This window comes from Poromitra crassiceps, assembly GCF_964638095.1.
Source record: "Poromitra crassiceps genome assembly, chromosome: 4".
Taxonomy (NCBI): domain Eukaryota; kingdom Metazoa; phylum Chordata; class Actinopteri; order Beryciformes; family Melamphaidae; genus Poromitra; species Poromitra crassiceps.
Window position 1 is genome coordinate 67,868,482 of NC_139626.1, and position 22,993 is coordinate 67,891,474.

General features: G+C 48.2%; 1 protein-coding gene across 1 annotated transcript in view; it reads left to right on the forward strand.

Annotated features, from left to right (window-relative positions):
• The window catches only part of LOC310775921 (NLR family CARD domain-containing protein 3-like), an 88,377-nt gene that overhangs the window by 14,577 nt on the left and 50,807 nt on the right, over positions 1–22,993 (forward strand). The window contains exons 3-7 of the mRNA XM_083636043.1: positions 2,153–2,266; positions 11,103–11,216; positions 11,883–11,961; positions 20,136–20,364; positions 21,119–22,970. Of these exons, the coding sequence (XP_083492169.1) occupies positions 2,153–2,266; positions 11,103–11,216; positions 11,883–11,961; positions 20,136–20,364; positions 21,119–22,970 (2,388 nt within the window). The remainder of the gene's footprint in view (positions 1–2,152; positions 2,267–11,102; positions 11,217–11,882; positions 11,962–20,135; positions 20,365–21,118; positions 22,971–22,993) is intronic.

Consider the following 22,993-nt stretch of genomic DNA (forward strand, 5'->3'; position numbering starts at 1 on the left):
TGTATGCAGAATATAAATTATATCATATGGGGAGACATTTATTTTTTGTATCATTTTAAAGCAACAGCACAGTAAAGAGGATATTAATCTAACATGATGTATGTAGTTCTTTATAGATCTAGCCTCTTCATTTTGCTCTCAAAGTGCACCAGATTGAAGCATTTTACTTTAAAATGGACAAAATTTTCTATCCGGGGGTGCACAGCCCCCCCTGGTCCCCCCACACCGCGCTAAAATGACCTCGGTATTTCTCAAACTATGGCTACGGGCCTGGCTGAATAGACTGTATTTTAACGTCGGTCATATGGTGGTACTTGGAGAGCCAACTACTTTCTCAGGTGGTACTTGGTGTAAAAAGGTTGGGAACCACTGCTGTAGAGGGTTTGAGGTATCTGCACTTATCTGTTTAGCCTGTAGAGGGTGTGAGGTATCTGCACTTATCTGTTTAGCCTGTAGAGGGTGTGATGTATCTGAACTTATCTGTTTAGCCTGTAGAGGGTGTGAGGTATCTGCACTTATCTGTTTAGCCTGTAGAGGGTGTGAGGTATCTGCACTTATCTGTTTAGCCTGTAGAGGGTGTGAGGTATCTGCACTTATCTGTTTAGCCTGTAGAGGGTGTGAGGTATCTGCACTTATCTGTTTAGCCTGTAGAGGGTGTGAGGTATCTGCACTTATCTGATGTTTAGACTGTAGAGGGTGTGATGTATCTGCACTTATCTGATGTTTAGCCTGTAGAGGGTGTGATGTATCTGCACTTATCTGATGTTTAGCCTGTAGAGGGTGTGAGGTATCTGCAGTTATCTGTTTAGCCTTTCTGTGTACGGCACTGTCAAATATATTGCAGTTGTTTCTGTGAATTGCAATAACTGTGCCTAGCTACTTGTGTTGGACTTGTTCTACAGGCTGGTTATTGAGTATGACATGAGTGATACTGGTTCCCCCGTAGTTTTATTTGTATTATGAGTTATTTTGTTTTGGCCACATTCATTTCCAGATCACTTCCCCGACACCAGTCCTGCAGTATAGTGACCTGGCTGGAGTAAGCATCCTACAGTATAGTGACCTGGCTGGAGTAAGCATCCTGCAGTACAGTGACCTGGCTGGAGTAAGCATCCTGCAGTACAGTATAGTGACCTGGCTGGAGTAAGCATCCTGCAGTACAGTATAGTGACCTGGCTGGAGTAAGCATCCTCATGTGTGGTATTGTGAAGACAACCAAGACCATATCATCAGCATATTTAAACATTTCACATCAAATCAAAAGTGATTCTGAACAGTCATTTCATTGGTGTAAGCGCAAAACAGAAATGGTGGCAACACGCAGCCTTGTGGCGCACCACTGTAACACAAGCTCATCTGAATAGTAAAATAGTAAAAACTCTCTTGAGGCCACCATTCATGTTCATCTTAAAAAGTCGTTCTAAATGTGTGTCAATTTGCATAGTGTTAGAATCCAAATTCAAAATGCTTTTGATTGTTGTAGGTGTCTGGCTATTGGTCCATCATAGTGAGAGGCGTGTCCTCTGTCCCCCTGTGCCATTGATAAGCAAATTGTAGGAGGTTGAGTAGATTCTCGAAACAGAAGACTTAGGGCTCATTCAGACACAATCTGACGCTCGACAGGCTCCGGCAGTGGGCGACGCAGGGGTATGTGTGAAAAACACGCGGTCGTACGGCGAGAGAGTTCAGGGCGATCCAACTTTTGGGGGATGCAGCCCTATGTCACGCTCCACTGGCCAGTCTAGATGCCACACACACACACACACACACACACACACACACACACACACACACACACACACACACACACACACACACACACACACAGCTCTGCTCTGTTTCACTCATTTCGTCTCTTCTTCTCTTCTCTTCTCTTCTCTTCTCTCTCAAAAATCGCAGCTGTATATCTGTTCTCTTTCTCTTCACAATAAAAATCCTCAGGTTAGTTGAAGGCTGTGTATTAAAATCTGGAAGACAAACACACAGTTGATCTGCTGAATGGGACAGCGCAACACTGAAGTTGTCAGTTATGGTTTCAGCAGATACCATATTATTCGGCCCTGGAACATAAACAAGAATGAAAAACATGAAACTGTCTTCTTCATAAAGACACACATACCTTCACAATAAATGTCCATAATGTTTCTCTCAGGATCCAGCAGGAGAGAGCAGACTCCCCTGAGCCCAGCTGTGTGTCCATGAAGAGTGACCACTCTATGTCTCAGCCTTTTAACTTCAAAGATGGACAGCAGTCTACTGATCAAAGGTATTTATTTCAGATGCTGTTGTCAGATTCACATCAAAGGAAAAGTAACACACAGTCGCACACCAAAGGTTGTGGTAAGGTGCCGACCACTGGGAGTGAACTTAAGTCGAAAAATGCGATGCACACTCTGGCTCCTTTATGCATCTATATTTATTGTATACTGTTGTCAGATTCACAGTCATCAGAGATAGATAGATAGATAGATAGATAGATAGATAGATATAGATAGATAGATAGATAGATAGATAGATAGATACAGTAGATAGATAGATAGATAAATAGATAGATAGATAGATAGATAGATAGATAGATAGCTCTAGTATTTGCGGTGTGTCCTGCACCGTTGACACTAGTTGGCTTTGTCCGCAGCTTTGAATTGGCGTTGGGTCATTGGTGACAGAAATCACTCTGATTGGCTGGTCAGGGGTAGTCTCGGCTCCCAGACGTTTGGTGAGCTGCGCCACCAAACGTCTGGGAATTTCACTGTCAGAAACTGTGTCTCCGAGCCCGGCGAGAACCGCCGGCAGCAGACATGCCTACATTTATTATTAGAATTTTATTTGGTAGCGGCAATGCCATTTATCATAGTCCTAACACAGAGCATGAAGCTGATATGCTCCAAACAAAATTGATAGCTGTGGTTTATTTTACAATATTTTTTCCTACGGGGGAAGTGGTCCGCTTGCTACTGTGAAGTCATCAGCAGGCTCTGTAACGTTAGCCTCTGGAGTCGGGTTTATCGCTGGGGGAAAGACCTCTAGCCGCCGGGGCCGGATGAAACACGTCCTATTAACAGGTTATGTTTGTTACTAAGTGATTAATATGTTTCTCCGCAAATGCGACGATGTTTTGCGAGACACCGGTTCTGCATGAGAACTGCCCCCAGAAAGCAGGCCCACCCACAACACTCATGATTGGTTCTCCGATGCAAGGCTTCCAACAGCGCCACCTAACGTTATGCAAAGATTTAAATAGTAATATTCTCAGTCTTACAGGAGTGAAACGGATTAAGACTGAGGGCTGAGTCTAGGTCAGGGGTAACAAAACAGCACACGACGGAGGCTCGGTCCTTCGTGCGGCCGACGTGGGTTCAAATCCGACCCGAGGTCCTTTGCCGCATGTCATCCCCTCTCACTCCTCAACTTTGCTGTTGGCCTAAGGCAGAAAATGCCCCTGGCTTCGGTGGACCTGATGGAGTGCAGTGCCGAATTTTGTGCAATTCAGCATCGTGTCAACACAAAAAGGGGTTTATCTCAAGAACCATTTGTTTGATGGACTTCAAACTGGGGGAGTACGCTGCTTTGAACTGCCCAGAACACAGACCATTTCACATCAAATCAAAAGTGATTCTGATTCTGAACAGTCATTTCATTGGTGTAAGGCTTCTGTAAGCGCATAACAGAAATGGTGGCAACACGCATCCTTGTAGTGCCCCACTGTAACACAAGCTCATCTGAATAGTAAAATAGTAAAAACTCTCTTGAGGCCACCATTCATGTTCATCTTAAAAAGTCGTTCTAAATGTGTGTCAATTTGCATAGTGTTAGAATCCAAATTCAAAATGCTTTTGATTGTTGTAGGTGTCTGGCTATTGGTCCATCATAGTGAGAGGCGTGTCCTCTGTCCCCCTGTGCCATTTATAAGCAAATTGTAGGAGGTTGAGTAGAATCCCGAAACAGAAGACTTAGGGCTCATTCAGACACAATCTGACGCTCGCATTGACCTTCCGTGCTCCATTCATAGTCAATGGGGGTAGTCCGACAGGCTCCGGCAGTGGGCGACGCAGGGGTATGCGTGAAAAACATGCATAGGTCATAGGGCGAGAGAGTTCAGGGTGATACAACTTTTGGGGGATGCAGCCCTATGTCACGCTCCACTGGCCAGTCTAGATGCCCCACACACACAAACACACACACACACACACACACACACACACACACACACACACACACACACACACACACACACACAGCTCTGCTCTGTTTCACTCATTTCGTCTCTTCTTCTCTTCTCTTCTCTCTCAAAAATCTCTTTCTTTTCACAATAAAAATCGTTAGGGTTGTGCTACAACCCAGGTTTTACAAGTGAGAACGAGAGCTCTCACTAGTGCCTACAACGCTGCGACGCAGCCCTATGGAAGACTGTCATTTTGCTCCAAAATTACTTTTCATTAAAACCGACCAGCCACCCGTAGGTGGCGTGGTACCCCCTGGGGCTGACACGGATCCACGTGACTACGTCACATCCTGTCAGCCCAGGGATAATCACTCTAATTTCTTCCAGCCCGCTGAGATCCGACGCACCCCGTGACACATAGACACAGCAAGGCTGGGTAGTGAGAGCTCTCGTTCTCACTCGTAAAACCTGGGTTGTAGCACAACCCTAACGTTTTACTTCGTTTCGAACTCAAGCTCTCACTAGTGCCTCAATTCAACCGACCTTGCTGCCGGGAGCACCCACAGGGCGACCCGAAAGGCACCGGTGAACCACGGCCAAATGGCAACGTTTATGCCTAACCGAATGACATATTAGAGTGGCAATGATACTACTTTCTTGCCACCGACAGCACCGCGTGCGCGAACTGCGAACCGGACACGTCGAGACTGTAGTACCTGACAAAAGTGTGATGAGAGGACCATGAGGCCGCGGCACACATGTCCTCCACCGACACACCACGCAACAACGCAGAGGATGTCGCAACACCTCGCGTCGAATGCGCCTTGATACCCTCCGGGGGAACCTTGCCCACGGCAGAGTATGCCAACGCGATTGCCTCCACTATCCAGTGCGATAAGCGATCCTTGGAAAGGGGTCCGCCCTGGGCCCTTTGCCCAAAGCAAACCAACAGCTGATCTGATCGTAATGAACGCGTCCTGGCCACATAGGCCGAGAGCGCCCTTACGGGGCAAAGCATGTGCAAACGTCTCTTCTCACCCGAACTGAACGGCGGGGGACAGAATGCTGATAAGTCTATAACCATAGACCTATAGCTGGCATTAATATTCTTGGGCTGGTACGCCGGGTTAGGTCGCAACGTAACCCTGCGCCCATCGTCCCCAAAAACCATACAGGCCTGCTGCACCGAGAGGGCAATCAGGTCACCGACTCTCTTTCCTGACGATAAGGCCAGCAGCAGCGCGGTCTTTAAGGACAGAACCTTTAAATCGGCGGAGTCCAAGGGCTCAAACGGATGACCCGTTAGCCCGTCCAGCACCGTAACCAGGTCCCATTTGGGAAAAACGCACCGCAACGGCGGGCGCAGTTTACGCGCCCCCTTCATGAAGCGCGAGACCAAAGGGCACACCCCCACGGGGGTCCCTTCAATCCCCATGTGGCAAGCCGAAATCGCGGCTACGTACACCTTAAGCGACTGCGGGGACTGGCCCGCGTCAAGCAAGCTTTGAAGGAAACAGAGAACTGGGCGCACGCTGCAGTTCACTGGATCCACACCCTTACTTGTGCACCATCGCGAAAAAACCCGCCACTTGTACGCGTACTGAGTGCGGGTCGATTTTTAGCAGCCCTAGCACTCTGAATAGTGCGCACCACATTGTCGGGCAAGCCCTGTGCTAGCAACTGGTCCCGTTCAGGAGCCAGACCGCTAGCTTCCACCTGCCTGGGGAGGGGTGGAACACCTCCCCCTCTGCCTGGGATAGGAGATCGGCCCGTACCGGCAACGCCCAGGGCGGATCTTGCGCCAGGGAGACCAGGTCCGCAAACCATGTCTGCCTGGGCCAAAACAGACTAAAACGAGCCGGAGGCGCTGTTCCCTCACCCTGTCCAACACCTGACGGATCAGGGGGGTCGGGGGAAACGCATAGAGCCCCTCCCTCAGCCACCCGTGCGCTTTCAGCGCGTCATGACCTAACGGGGGCTGTCCTCCTGGATCGAGAACCACAGTGGGCAGTGTGTCGCACGCCGCGATGCAAGAGATCGACGCAGGCGCGACCAAACCTGGCCCAAACCTGTTCCGTCACCCGAGGGTGGAGGCACCACTCCGTATAACGGGGATTGCCTCGAGACAGCAGGCCGGTCGTAACTCCGCCGTCCCGGCAGATAGACCGCTGACACTGAAAGGAGACGGGGATACACCCACAGGTGAATCCCCGCTATGGTTCAGCGCCCCCGACCGCACACCGCCCTGTTTGTTCAGGTGGGCGATCGCTGCCATATTGTCCGAGCGAATCAGCACATGGTGCCCATGTGTGAGCCGCTGGAAGTGTTACCTCCGCAGGCTGGGGGGACTGCGGAGGCAACGTTCTCTTTCGAGTCTGGCCGCACGCGGACTTGTCCGGCAGTGCGGTCCCCAAGAGAGCTCCCAACCAACAATGGGCCCACGGCGCCATTGATGGTGTGCTTGTCCTGAAGCAGAGCCCGGCGAATCGCCTTCAGCTCTAGCACGTTTATGTGGCGAAGCTCCTGAGCCTCCCACCGGCCGTTCGCCGAAAAATGCCCGCAAATCGCACCCCCTCCCCAGAGGGAGGCGTCTGTGCGAATCACCATCCTGAGCGGGACAGGGCCCCACCGAGTACCTCTCGAGAGGTAACGGGGGTCCGCCCATATGGCCAGGGCCCATATTTGGACCACGGGAGCATGTGTAGCCTCCCCAGCAGGAGCACATGCAGTGCTGAGACCATCAGGCCCAACATCACTGTGCACTGATGCACTGACACCGAGGGCACAGACCTAACGTCCTTGGCTTGCTGTCCGAACCGTGCGAGCCTGTCGCTCTGGCGAAAGGCTCGCAGGAAGTCTAGCTCGAGCCCCAGGAAGGTCGCCGCTAGGGATGTTCATCAATTATCGAAAATCGATAATTGATCGTTAAGGATTGGAATCGATCCTGTGGCATTTGGATCGATTTTTTAATTATTAAAAAAAAAAAAAAAAAAAAAAAAAAAAAAAAAATTTGACTAGGTTTGGGTGGAATTCGTTCCTCCTCGCCCCACTCCATTGCACAGCCGACTAACGTGAGGTGGAGCTTCATATAGTCTCTAGTTTTCTGGCTGGGCACGGGCCTTTGTGCCAACAAAACTGTTTTAAACATGGGAAATTCACCGGGGACAGCAGTGGCAGCACCGGGGACAGCAGTGTTGGAGAGGAGACACATTGAAATAAAGAGTTCATTGAGGAGAACACGTTGTCTTTCGTATTTTCTGCCATAGGCATTCATTTTGTTAAAAAAAAAATTGAAAAAAAATTGAAAAAAAATTGAAAATTTTCTAAGTATTAATAAAATCGATAATCGATAATTGATCGTTAATTTTCACCAATTATCGATTTTGGAAAATTTTCAAAATGAACATCCCTAGTCGCCGCCTGCGCTGGGACGAGGCCACTCTTCTGCCAGTTCACCAAACACCCTAAGGTTTGCCGGTGATATGCCGGTGTATGTTCCGTGGCACGGACCCTCGAGTCGGCCGCTAAGCGAACGTTGTCGAGATATAGGAAGACGCGGATCCCCCTCGCGCGGAGGGGAGCCAAGGCTGTCTCCACGCACACCGTGAGGGTTCGCGGGCTCAAGACATGCCGAATGGCAAGACACAGAACTCGTAAGCCTTCCCCCGGAAGGAGAACCTCAGGTATTTTCTGTGTCTCCTGACCACGTGGACATGGAAGAACGCACCTTTCAGATCCCCGGAAGTAAGAAATCCCCCTGTCTCAACTCGTTGAATAGGCGGGGAAGAGAGCATTCGGAACGGGACTAGCTCAGCGTCTTGTTTAGATGTCGAAGGTCCAATTTTGGACGCATGGAGCCGTCCTTCTTGGGTACGATAAGTACCTGTGGTAGAAAACCCAAGCGCACATCTGCCTTGGGAACCGAGCGAATCGCCCCTCTGGCAAGGAACGAATAACCTCCTTGTGGAGTATGTCCATGGCCTCCCCCTCCACGGCCGGATCGGGGGTCCCGTCGAACGTGGGTGCGGGGCAAACTGTAGAGCGACCCCCGCCGCATGGTCAGTTCCGTAGAAGCTGTGCATGCTGGGGTAGAACTTCTTACGCAAGCTCCGCCTACTGACGCGCTGTTGTATCGAAGTAGCCCCCCCCCCCCCAGCCGTGCGACTTTCGCAGGCTGGGGGGACTGCGGAGGTAACGTTCCTTCTCGAGACCGGCCGCACGTGGACTTGTCCGACAGTGCGGCCCCCAGGCGAGCTCCCGACCAGCAATGGGCCGTCGGCGCCATTGATGGTGGGCTGTCCTAGGAGCCTCTAGCCGAGGCCAGGCCGTAGCCATGGACCAAGGCGAGCCTTGATAATGGGTTTGAGACCCTGGGCGAGCTCCCGACCGAACTCGGGCCTTGGGCACCGAGGACGGTGGGTCTAAAGCTACAAGCCGCAGGCTGGAACTGAGCCCAGCCTTGGTGAGCCAACCGGTGGGCTTGCCCCCTGCCAGGCTACCTGCACTTGTAGGGGGCGCCCCAACAAGGGAGTGCGACCCATGGAGAGCTCCCAACCACCCCGGGCCTTGGGCACCAAGGGCGGTGGGCTTGTCCTTAGAGCTACCAGCCAAAGGCTGGCACTGAGCCCAGACCTTGGCGAGCTGTAACCCCTGCTGGACGCGTAGCGCCAGCACGGGGCGGTACGTCTATTGTAGCGGAGGTAGCTCGCGCCCAATGTACTTAGCACACAGATACTAACTGCACGGGTGCACGCCAGCTATCTGCAACCTTACTATAGTTCTGTGCTAAACAGTACTAATGCTATCTGCACGTATGCAAGCTAGCTTTCACACTCTTTTGAGAGCGGACCTTGGTCAGCTCTCAAGAGCTTAGCTGCGGCCCTGGGCTAGCCCAGCAGCTGCAAGACCGCGGGTTCAAGGCGCCTGTGCAGCGTGCTCATGCTCAAGGCAGAACACGCACTTAACGTGCCGGTTATACTCGGCCAATGCAGTGATACACACAGCCCATCCCCTCGCTGACTTTCCCTGCTAGTAGCAAGAGAAAGCCGGAAGCTAATCACTAATAGCAAGCTCCCGCGGCCCGCACCCTGTTAGCGGGAGTACCGTTTAAGCAGGCTAGCAGGCTAACAAGAAGCACAGGCTAGACAGTAAGCAACCCGGAGGCTAGCAAACGTGCGCGTGCAACGGTAACGTAAGCGGCAATAGCCCAGCCCGACGGGGGGGCAACAATACCCACAACCTGTTAACCCGCGAGAACAGGTGTGAACCAGCCACTAGCTAAGCTAGCGTAAGCACTGAGAGACAAGCGTGCGCTAACACAAGCCTGCGTACAAGCCGGTGCAGCGAGTCTCTACCCTGAGTAACACGGGGAAGCAAGCGTGACCGCAGGCAGAGGCCAGCGGCCCGCGAAGCTAGTCAATCTCAGAAGAAACTCCTCAGAGGGAGTTACAATCTAGTAGATGCTATTTGCACGCAACACTTAGCAGACAAGCAAGTCAAAACAACTTTTAGCTAGCGTACTCGCTCAGCTAAATCTTAGAGTGCCCCCTTAGGGGCCGGCGCCAGTAAAATCTACACTACAAGCCGTATGTAGGTCCCAGCAACGCCTGTGCAGCGTGCTCATGCCCTTAGGCAGTGCACACATCATTTTCATTGTGCCGGTCGTAACCGGCCAGCGTAGCCTCACAGCTAACACAGCACCTAGCTGTTCCCCCCTCTCTCTGCTAACAGGAATAACGGGGTTACCATGTAAGCAATAGCCTGCGACGGTAAGAAGCTGGAGTGCTACAACACTAGATACTGGCTGCACGGGTAGCAAGCTAGCTATCTAGCTAACTGAAGAGCATGGCTTCTAGCTACTACTCTCGCTTACCGCGCGCCCTACACAGAGGTAGTCGTTACCCTGTCTGGGGACGCAGCCAGATAGCTGGAGTGCTACAAGCTAGTCCAAGCTAGCTGCACTGAGCAACTTGCTAACTATCTATTTAACGTTACTCCTGGAGTAACGTGCGCGCTCTGACAATATAGCCGGCGCCTAAAACAAGCAAACGGGCGCTAACGACACGGGTGCACGCTAGCTTATCCGCAAAAACCAGGCTGGCTAGCCTATTGCTCTAGTGCTACACTGTAAGCTAACAGCACGTATGCAACCTAGCTTAACAGTTTTGAGCGCGGACCTAATTCGGCCCTCAAACGAAAACGCTGCCCCAGCCAGGGGAGCGAAGCAAAGCTACACAGCGGCAGCAATAACCACTACACGGCGGTAGCAGCAGAACTACACGGCGGTAGCAATAAACAGTTACCTAAGGCAGATACTCTTAGCTTTTAGATGACTTGTTCCGACGCCGCTGGTGGAGGGTACAGGGTCGGGTCCCCGAAGCCTGCTTTATCCCGTCCACGCAAACCTCTTGAGGTGGGCAAATCAGCCGGAACGAGCCTAGTATCTAAAGCTATGTAAGAGAGCTAACTCAGAGTTAACCGCGGAGCTATAGAAAACACGTCTTCTCAGCGGCTGGAAGAAAGCGTAAGTGATTATCCCTGGGCTGACAGGACGTGACGTAGTCACGTGGATCCGTGTCAGCCCCAGGGGGTACCACGCCACCTACGGGTGGCTGGTCGGTTTTAATTAAAAGTAATTTTGGAGCAAAATGACAGTCTTCCATAGGGCTGCGTCGCAGCGTTGTAGGCACTAGTGAGAGCTTGAGTTCGAAACGAAGTAAAACCTCAGGTTAGTTGAAGGCTGCGTATTATAATCTGCAAGACAAACAAACGGTTGATCTGCTGAATGGGACAGTGCAACACTGAAGTTGTCAGTTATGGTTTCAGCAGATACCATATTATTCGGCCCTGGAACATAAACAAGAATGAAAAACATGAAACTGTCTTCTTCATAAAGACACACATACCTTCACAATAAATGTCCATAATGTGTTTCTCTCAGGATGCAGCAGGAGAGAGCAGACTCCCCTGAGCCCAGCTGTGTGTCCATGAAGAGTGACCACTCTATGTCTCAGCCTTTTAACTTCAAAGATGGACAGCAGTCTACTGATCAAAGGTATTTATTTCAGATGCTGTTGTCAGATTCACATCAAAGGAAAAGTAACACACAGTCGCACGCCAAAGGTTGTGGTAAGGTGCCGACCACTGGGAGTGAACTTAAGTAGAAAAATGTGTTGCACACTCTGTCTCCTTTATGCATCTATATTTATTGTATACTGTTGTCAGATTCACAGTCATCAGAGATAGATAGATAGATAGATAGATACATAGATAGATAGATAGAGAGATAGAGAGATAGAGAGATAGATAGATAGATAGATAGATAGATAGATAGATAGATAGATAGATAGATAGATAGATAGATAGATAGCTCTAGTATTTGCGGTGTGTCCCGGACCGTTGACACTAGTTGGCTTTGTCGGCGGCTTTGAATTGGCGTTGGATCATTGGTGACAGAAATCACTCTGATTGGCTGGTCAGGGGTAGCGAAACAGCGAACAACGGAGGCTCGGTCCTTCATGCGGCCGAAACATCCTTCTGAAAATAAGTAATTATTTTCTCTGTATTTTAGGATTAATGAAAACATGAAATTGTTCTTCATATCTTCTTCTTCATAAAAACACAGATACCTTCACAATGTTCATAATGTTTCTATCAAGATGCAGCAGAAGAGAGCGTGTGTGCACCCTGTATGACCTAATACATCATGTCTTCTCAACAGAGTCGACCAGGAGCGGTCAGAGGTTTCCAGTGGTCCGACTGCCCAGGAGCATCAAACAGACCTGGACTCCATATTCATGGTGTGTAAAGGAGTAACAACACCTTTGACTTCAGCTACACACAAACACACCTTGTTCTTCACCATCAACTGAAATCAACCTGTTACAAAAAGGACAAAGGCTACGGTGTCACGACTAGTTGTTACGATTAGGAGTTACTAAGTTATGCCTAACCTAATCATCACTAAGGCTTAAACAAACAATGTCCCTTACCATTAGCTGTAAGTTGAAATCCCTACCCCTAGTGTACTGACGTGAGAGTGAAACTTACTTATGTGTTTGCAAATCAAGTTTCAAGATTTGTATTGTCACTCCATTGTACAAGTAGACACGTGTGAAATTATTATGCTGTGGGCTCCGTTACATAAGGTTGGTACGTACAAAATCACAGCAAACAACAAATAAGGCAATAAGGCAACAGTTAACTAGGGCAAACAGTGTAAACTATGTAAAGGGCAATTAAGGCAAACAGTAAAATAATAAAAGTAATTAAGTAGAAGTAATAAAGTATTAAAATAGAGTAGCATAGAATAAATATAAAAAAGTGTCCAAAAGTGTCTACTTGTCAGTGGAAGGGCTCTATCGGCGTAAAGGCGGGAATTTTGCGTTAGCGCACGTTTTGTGCCCGAATAGCGCCACACGCAACACTAATTGTGGGCGTGTTGCCCTGCTGTGCTTGCCGTCACCTCGGCGCAAACCTCCATATAGGCGTGTTCCTCGCCTGCTCGTACGCCCCGGAGAATAATATTCATGTAGGATATAGAGTCGTCTCCATGTGAGCAGGCGAGGAGAGAGAGAGAGGGGAGCAGACAGAGGTGCAACCAGCAAGACAGCAAAGCTCGCGATGTGTCACCACAGAGGATTTCCCCTCTCTCATCAACAGCACTGTGCTGGAGACAATTCTTCCATGTCCCAAAAGTGAACTGGAAGAAGCGGCCAAAACAGAGGAACCGAATGGGAAACTATCCATCAATCAGCTAAATAGAGTCATTTCGATGTTGCCAGATACTATTGACTTGCTTTGTGGCGTCTCCAGACTCTTTCACATCTGTCACATGTGCTCAGGTTGAACCTGCTCTCATCTGTGAAAAGCACAGGGCACCAGTGTCGGACCAGTGAGCATAGGGCACACTACAGGACGTCAGGCCCTCAGGGCAGTGAGCACAGGGCACACTACAGGACGTCGGGCCCTCAGGGCAGTGAGCACAGGGCACACTACAGGACGTCGGGCCCTCAGGGCAGTGAGCACAGGGCACACTACAGGACGTCGGGCCCTCAGGGCAGTGAGCACAGGGCACACTACAGGATGTCGGGCGCTCAGGGCAGTGAGCACAGGGCACACTACAGGACGTCGGGGGCAGTGAGCACAGGGCACACTACAGGACGTCGGGCCCTCAGGGCAGTGAGCATAGGGCACACTACAGGACGTCGGGCCCTCAGGGCAGTGAGCACAGGGCACACTACAGGACGTCGGGCCCTCAGGGCAGTGAGCACAGGGCACACTACAGGACGTCGGGCGATCAGGGCAGTGAGCACAGGGCACACTACAGGACGTTGGGCCCTCAGGGCAGTGAGCACAGGGCACACTACAGGATGTCGGGCCCTCAGGGCAGTGAGCACAGGGCACACTACAGGACGTCGGGCCCTCAGGGCAGTGAGCACAGGACACACTACAGGACGTCAGGCTCTCAGGGCAGTGAGCACAGGGCACACTACAGGACGTCGGGCCCTCAGGGAAGTGAGCACAGGGCACACTACAGGATGTCGGGCCCTCAAGGCAGTTAGCACAGGGCACACTACAGGACGTTGGGCCCTCAGGGCAGTGAGCACAGGGCACACTACAGGACGTCGGGCAATCAGGGCAGTGACCACAGGGCACACTACAGGATGTCGGGCCCTCAGGGCAGTGAGCACAGGGCACACTACAGGATGTCGGGCCCTCAGGGCAGTGAGCACAGGGCACACTACAGGACGTCAGGCCCTCAGGGCAGTGAGCACAGGACACACTACAGGACGTCGGGCCCTCAGGGCAGTGAGCACAGGGCACACTACAGGACGTCGGTTCCTGAGGGCAGTGAGCACAGGGCACACTACAGGACGTCGGGCCCTCAGGGCAGTGAGCACAGGACACACTACAGGATGTCGGGCCCTCAGGGCAGTGAGCACAGGGCACACTACAGGAAGTCGGGCCCTCAGGCCACCCTGATTGTTTGGTCAGAGACATTCACACCAGTGGGCTGCTGGAGGTCATTTTGTAAGGCTCTGGCAGTGCTCATCCTGTTCCTCCTTGCACAGAGGAGCAGATACCGGTCCTGCTGATGGGTTAAGGACCTTCTACGGCCCTGTCCAGCTCTCCTAGAGTAACTGCCTGTCTCCTGGAATATCCTCCATGCTCTTGAGACTGTGCTGGGAGACACAGCAAACCTGTAAATGGCACATATTGATGTGCCATCCTGGAGGAGTTGGATGTGCAACCTCTGTAGGGTCCAGGTAGCGCACCATGCTGCCAGTAGTGACACTGACCTCTGTAGGGTCCAGGTAGCGCACCATGGTGCCAGTAGTGACACTGACCTCTGTAGGGTCCAGGTAGCGCACCATGCTGCCAGTAATGACACTGACCTCTGTAGCCAAATGCAAAACTAGTGAAAAATCAGTCAGAAAAGATGAGGAGGGAAAACATGTCAGTTGCCTCCACCTGTAAAACCATTCCTGTTTTGGGGGTCGTCTCATTGTTGCTCCTCTAGTGCAGGTTGATTATTTTACTTTCCAAACAATGTGGCATCCTTTACACATTACCCAGTCCATGTCAGGAAAGATATCCAGCATGATTTCCCCCCATTAAGATCTGATGTGTTTTCAAAGTGTTCCTTTTTTTTAGCAGTGTATTAAATTGTGTGTGATGTAAAAAAAAAAGAAGAAAAAAAGAAGAAATTTAATTTGACCCTATTTGAATTCTAGGCGACCCCACTTAGGGTCGCGACCCTAAGGTTGGGAACCACTGCACTATTGTGTGTGTGTGTGTGTGTGTGTGGGACTTCCTGAGGCACCGCTGATTGTACAGTTCCTGCAGTTTCTGCAGCTCACATCCTGTCACGTGCTGGGACACGCGCCTCACCCTTCTCAGCTCCTTGTGGTCCATGGTGGTACAGTTCCCGTAGCAGGTAGTGAGTGAAACAGTTGGTCAGCAGACTCTCAATGGTGCCTCTGTAGAAGTCCCTGAGGATTTTGGGCCTCAGGCCAAATGTCGAGACACAGCCCTGTGGCGCTCCTATGCTGATGGTCAGTGGGGAGGAGGTGGGCGAGGATGTGGGCGATTGCATCCGCTGTGCTCCTGTTGGGGCGGTATGCAAATTGTAGGGGCTTGTCTATGAGTTATCTCTGTTTAGGCAGGGTAAAGATTACAGTCCATTAATTCACTGGTCTTTATCTTCTTCTTGATCTTCCCCGCTATCTGTCGTGGCGTGGCTCTGAATCGGGGCACGGTTGGCTTGGTGATACACAGCTCTGTGGCGTCTGCTTGAGGTGGACCATGTTGCTTGTTCTGGTTTTCATTTAAAGGATGCTTGGTAATAGTGATAGTGTTGCATGTAGTTGATCAGATATCCTATTGTTGATGTGCTGTCCTCAAGAAACCGTGGCTTCGTGTCGTGTGTGACCATCATAGCTCCCGGTGTCACTTCGGCGTCCTGAATCAGTATCACCTGCGTCGGCTCTCTCGCTTAACTTTGTAACTATTTGGTAACTTGTCCCCCAAATATGATGTCAGTACTTTCACTGCAGCGGTACACCTCCAGTCCTGCAATAATGTAAGCAAAATCCTAATAAGTACTAAGAATGAGAAAGAAAGATGGATTTCTATAAATTAAGTAAATTATCTGGGGACTAGGGGTGGGACAAAATATCGATACTCACGGTATCGCGATATTTCCACTTGCGATACGTTATCGATACACTGGCACCAAGTATCGATATGTTTATTAATTATTATTATTATTTTTTATTTTTTTAATAAACAGGCTAAAATATTATGCTGTGTGTGGTAGTTGAAACATAGTTTCAAGTTGACGTTTATTTATGTTTGTAGTTGAAACAAAAACATAAATACTGTAGGCTAGATGAATGGAAATGTTTGATCATTAATATCTACTTTTAGAAATTATATAGGTAGGTAGGTTATATAGGTGTTCTTGTTTTAATAATAATAATAAAAAAGACTTAATGTGTAACTTTTCCTCCGTGGTATCGAAAATGGTATGAGTGAGTGAGTGAACTCAGAGAGTTCATGTCAATTCGGCTAATAAATACATAGGGCCCTATTCTCCCACAAGCCTTCGGCGCTAAAACGGGCCTTAAACGCAAAAAAACGTGCCTTGCGCCTGTTTTGGGACGATATCAATATGGCTTTACGCTGCCAAATGCGCTTTAGGCCGAATGGGCGTGGCGCAGTCCCAGAATGGGCCAAAGTGGGCGTGTCGGCCTTAAATACCGGCGTACTGCTATCTTCGCACCTGCCGTAAATTTAGCGCTTTGCGCCTTTGAAAACCAGGCCTATTCAGTGCGCCAGTGCACTTGTGCCTCTCCCCTGTCACCCTTCTCTGTCTCTCTCTGAAACCAGGCCTATTCAGTGCGCCAGTGCTCTTCTGCCTCTGAGTCACCCTTCTCTCTCTCTCTCTGACTCCCTCGCTCAAACAGACACAACACATAGCAGCACCCAGCTTCCCATAGGAAATAGCAGTTGTAAGTTTACTGCCTGTGAATGTCCACTCCCAGCATGCAATTGGGTCCTCCATTTCGCTACTAAATAGCAACCAAATGAGCCGAAATAGATATAAAAGGTAGATCTAAAATAATGTGTAATGGTAAGACAACCTGCAATTGTAGAACATTTCAATATTGGACCAAATAAAACATCGAAATGAAACACCACCCTATAGCTGCTTTCACACATGTTTGGAATTCAGGAGTTATCTAGAGGCCATACGGCTGGCTGTCATGTGTGAATGTCTGCATGCAGCTCATGCGCGCTCCCGCGGAGCCTCGTCCTAGACGGAGGGAAGTGTACCCCCAGCCGTAGTCGCAGAAGCGTATTGTGTCCCCCCCCCCCCCCTCCAGAGCTCCGTGAGCTCGTGAGTGCATGAGGACAGAGACGATCGTGACAGATTTTTATTATATAAATAGTCGATGTGAATGAGCGAGCAAAAAACACATGCCATTTGGTTTTCAAATGAAGCTCAAAACTGCTCCGTGTGCGACAGCCAACATGTTGCGGATTGCTGGATTGAAAGGCTCATGGCTCTGATCTGATTTAATGTCTGCTTCGCACAGCACACACATTTAATAAGCATTTTTGGACGCGAGGGTCGTCCCGCTTCCCAGTATTGGACATCGCTAGGTAGGGTATCTGGATCTGGTTGCGTTCATGTCTTTGATTTAACGTTTACACAGCGTTCGCGCAAATTCCAAGTAGCGTCAAGTCAGGCAGTATAAAACGAAAACTTCCGGGTATAACCTTCGCAATAATGGCAATTAAATAAAGTAAATGCACGTGTAATGTTTTTTTGTGTGTGTTTCGAAAGATACAGAACGGAGATAAACTGGAAGAATATCTGCTCCCTTCGAAAAGTCAATTTTAACCCGTAGTGAGTAGGGGTGTCACAATATATCGTCCCACGAAATTTCGCGATAGTAAAACGTCACGATATGTATCGTTGAGATGAAATCTCATATCGTGATTTTTTTTTTTTTATTTTTTTTTTTTTTTCCAAAAGTAGACAAAGAAACGTCTTTGTTTGTTGAAGTTCAATGTGTGGAAAGTAGTTCAGTTGAACAAGTCTCTGAAGAGACACATGAGAAGTTATACAGGAGAGAAACCATTCAATTGAGTTTCTGGCAAAACTGTTTACTTGACAGGAAAAACTGAAGATGCATAAAAAATAGACTAAGAAAAGTCTTGTTGTTTGAGTTTGAAGAAAAACTGAAGATGCATAATGAGAATTTATACTGCTGAGAAACCTTTTAGTTCAAAGTAAATCTAAGTGACGGTGTAACTCATTCTATTTCAAGATAAGCCTTATCTCCAATCTCATGTTTTTTCTAGTTGTTATTGTAATAACAATTTCCCACAACAGCATGTTTTGTATTTGTGCATTTCAAATAAAATACTACTTTTCCAGTCATATATTGTCATTATTCAAGTTTAAAAAAATATTGTTAAAATCGTATCGTATCGTATCGTTATCGTGAACCCAGTATCGTGATACGTATCGTATCGTGAACTGAGTGTATCGTGACACCCCTAGTAGTGAGTCGACATTCTGATTTTTTGTTACTAAGTAATACAACATTTATTTTATTTTGAAGGTAAAAACGTCTAGCTACCTGTATTCTGTATAATTCTAGTAGGTTTGAGGCATTTTAGGACTGAACATAGCAAAGACCTGTTTTGTTTGTACTGCTTGCGACTCGAGGAAATCGATGCATCTGGGCGTGAGTTGTAGGGTTGTTTAATTAATTACTTACTAACGTTATGCGCAAACGATTATATGCCGTGAACGTTAGGCAGTTATCGCCCATTATGTATTTTTAGTTTTCACAACTGTGTGGTCATGCCCAAATTCGCCCACCCCCGCCGCCCGCCCCCTCTCTACTTTACAAACTCTGCGGAGGTGCTACTCATGTGTGAATGCAACATGCCTCATGTGTGAAAGGGTACACTTCACCTATCATCCGGGGCAGGCTCAGTGGGGGGCAACCCTGACCTGATCCGGAGTTCATGTGTGAAAGTGGCTTATGTGAAACATATATGTCCTCTTGAGCCTATATATACCCCTTGTGTGTTTAACGTGATTTAGATAAGTGACAGCGGAACGCGCTTCTGTGATGTGCTATACTGTGATGTCCGCTCCAATAACTTGGCCCTACTTGACATTTAGTTTTACAATAAAAACACATTTATGCAATGACTTTACATAATGTAGGGTATATTTATGTGCATCATTCTACCTGCAGCAGGGGAGAGAAAACGATATCTTTCTGGACAAACTTTCACCAATCTAATAAGCTATATTTTTCTAGCTGATGCGTTTAGTACATTATTTTCACTTTGATCTTGCTATAGTGTAGCGTATTTACATGCTTGCAGTATTGAAACTGCAGTTAGATTGGTTTGAGAAGCATAATAATATGGAATAATAGCCTATAATGCAGACAGACAGACTGGATGAAGGGAGGGGGGGGGCAGAGCGTTTGGCTTTCGTCTGGTTTTGCGGGATCACTGGAATTGGAGCTAAAAAGGCAAGCGTGCGATTCGTTTATTGCAGTTATCCAATGAGCATGACGGTGCATAATTTTACGCTTAAAAGGCGTGGTTGTAATGGTTGAGGCTGCGTCTAGCGCCAGCACGACGATATCAAGTGCGCTGGTCCACGCCCACTGATTTGAGCTGCGCCAGCCGCTCGGCCTAGAAACAGCGCCGATGCAACGATAGGGACCATAATACCTGCTTCTTGCCTTTTAGGGGTATTTTTTTCTCTTCAGTTACACAGGTATCGTGATGTATCGTCTTCCAATATATCGATTATCGCAGTATCGCTGTATCGTGATAATATCGTTATCGAGGGCCAAGTATCGTGATGATATCGTATCGTGAGCTACTCAGCGATTCCCACCCCTACAGGGGACTAGTGTCATGATTATAATTTTCTGCTTGGGGAGTATCAGATAAAACATTCAGCTCTCACAAAGAATTGTGACATAGTAACATCCACAGCCCAAAGATGTTCTAGGTTCACAAAAACGCCATCAAAATTAAAAGTAACGGTTGTTTGGCCGCTAGAGGTCGGGGCCCAGGCAGGCCGGAGATGAGGCGAGGACGAGGCTCTCACAACTCGCTACTGGGGCGACTCGGTGGCCACGCCCAGCTCGGTAACAAGGAAGTAGCTGTGGATTGAGGCAGAAAGTGACATTCACATTCAACAATTTTAGAACCATTGTTGTGAAACTAGAAGGTTTTGCGCTTTGGGTTAACATTTCTATTTCATAATTATTTGTGAGATCATGTTGAATCTCCATGCTGCACTCTTTAGATCAGTGCGGGCTTTCACTCTCTGTAAGATGTATTTGATTTTGTGTTTTGTCTTTGATTTTGTCTGCAGATTTTAGTATGAAGGTTTAATATGTATATTATTCTGTTCCAGCTGCTTGAGGAGAACATCGTCACCTTTGTGAAGGAGGAGCTGAGAAGGTTCCAGAGGGTTCTGAGTCCAGATGAGGCAGAATGCTCAGAGAGTCCGAGGGAGGATGAGGAGGAGGTGGACGGTGTGGAGGAAGAGCAGAGGAGGAGCAGCACAGAGGCTTTTCTAAATATCACACTGCTCTTCCTGAGGAGAATGAAGCAGGAGGAGCTGGCTGAGGAGCTGCAGAGAAGTAAGAAGCTTTCACAGCTTTAATGTCATGGAGAGAGAGCAAAGATGGTGGAGAATAGGTGAATCATGTCTGTTAGAGCCAGTTTTTCTTTTCAAGATCCTCCCCATCTAATTAATTTGAATCAGGTATGCAAGCCATAGCTGGAAGACACCATCAAGCCAGAGTCCTCTACCGCAACAAACGAAACAAGAAACAAATTATTATAGAGAACATTTAATTTGAGTTTGGCTTATTTTGATCTCATTTGACTTGTAAAGGCCCATTTTATTTTTCTGAATATATTTGAGTCATTATTTGTTTGGAATAAGCCAAATAATCCATTCCAACAAGAACATTCCAGATCAACAAACTGAGTAGCCACCATGTTCGAACTTTACGGTGTATAGTGGCTATAGTTTTAAATAAAAAAAAACATGACCATGTCCAAACTGCTGAAAACAAACATTTGCCAAACAAGATCTATTCATTACAAGATAGAAAAGTAAATGAGTGAAATCCCTCTGGATAATCTGGTAAAATTATTAAGTTGTTAATGTGAGTGTAATATGCTGAACACAGTGGTGCACACTGGGAAATAAAACAGCACCACACCAGTTGTCTTTCACACTGAGCTGCACACAGTCAGGACCTGTTTGTCCACTCACCAGTGATGAGCTGAAGATATGTTATGGAGTGGAGATACACATTTACCAGGAAATGTTCACATTTCTCATGTTTACTGAAACATCTGCTCATTGTTCATTTGTTCTTTCAGAAACTCAACATCAACATCCACAACAACAACACAAATCCAGTCTTAAGGAGAGGTTTCAGTGTTTGTTTGAGGGGATTGCTAAAGCAGGAAACCCAACACTTCTGGGTCAGATGTACACAGAGCATTACCTCACAGAGGGAGGGAGTGGAGAGGTCAATGATGAACATGAGGTCAGGCAGATTGAAGCAGCATCCAGGAAACCAGCCAGACCAGAAACAACAATCAAATGTGACGACATCTTTAAACCCTTACCTGGAAGAGACAAACCAACCAGAACATTGATGACAAAGGGAGTGGCTGGCATTGGGAAAACAGTCTTAACACAAAAGTTTACTCTGGACTGGGCTGAAGACAAAGCTAACCAGGATATAGAGTTCATATTTCCATTCACTTTCCGAGAGCTGAATCTGCTGAAAGGGAAAAAGTTCTGCCTGGTGGAACTTCTTCATCACTTTTTTCCTGAGACCAAAGAAGCAGGAATCTGTAGGTTTGACAAGTTCCAGGTTGTGCTCATCTTTGACGGTCTGGATGAGTGTCGACTTCCTCTAGACTTCCAGAACAATGAGATTGTGACTGATGTCACAGAGTCGACCTCAGTGGACGTGTTGCTGACAAACCTCATCAAAGGGAAACTGCTTCCCGCTGCTCGCCTCTGGATGACCACACGACCTGCAGCAGCCAATCAGATCCCTCCTGAGTGTGTTGACGTGGTGACCGAGGTGAGAGGCTTCACTGACCCACAGAAAGAGGAGTACTTCAGGAAGAAATTCAGAGATGAGCAGCAGGCCACGAGAATCATCTCCCACATCAAGGCTTCACGAAGCCTCCTCATCATGTGCCACATTCCACTCTTCTGCTGGATCACTGCTAATGTTCTGGAATATGTGTTGAGAACCAGTGAGAGAGAAGTCCTACCCAAGACCCTGACTGAGATGTACATCCACTTCCTGGTGATTCAGTCCAAACTGAACATCAAGTATCACGAGAGAGCTGAGACAGATCCACACATGATTCTTTGTCTGGGAAGACTGGCTTTTGAGCAGCTGGAGAAAGGCAACCTGATCTTCTATGAAGCTGAGCTGAAAGAGTGTGGTATTGATATCAGAGCAGCTTCCGTGTACTCAGGAGTGTTCACACAGATCTTTAAAGAGGAGTGTGGGCTGTACCAGGAAAAGGTCTTCTGCTTTGTCCATCTGAGCATTCAGGAGTTCCTGGCTGCTGTTCATGTCATCATCTCATTCATCAACTCTGGTGTCAATCTGCTGTCAGAACCACAATCAACCTCCACACACAAATCTGTCAATCTGCTGTCAGAACATCAGTCAACCAGTCAGAAAAAAACGGAACAGCCAGGAGCCATGTTAGATGAGCACACGTTAGAAAATAAACCAGAAACTATCTTCTACCAGAGTGCTGTGGACAAGGCTTCACAGAGTCCAAATGGACACCTTGACTTGTTCCTCCGCTTCCTCCTGGGTCTTTCACTGGAGACCAACCAGACTCTCCTAGGAGGTCTGCTGCCACAGATAGGAAGTAGCTCACGGACCAATCAGGATACAGTCCAGTACATCAAGGAAAAGATCAGGGGGAATCCGTCTTCAGAGAGAATCATCAATCTGTTCCACTGTCTGAATGAGCTGAATGACCATTCTCTTGTGAAGCAGATCCAAGACCACATGAGTTTTGGAAGTCTCTCCACAGGGGAATTCTCTCCTACCGAGTGGTCGGCTCTGGCCTTCATCTTAGTGTCTTCAGAAGAAGACCTGGATGTGTTTGACCTGAAGAAATACTCAGCTTCAGAGGAGGTTCTTCTGAGGCTGCTGCCAGTGGTCAAAGCCTCCAATAAAGCTCTGTAAGTGCATACAAACTGGATAC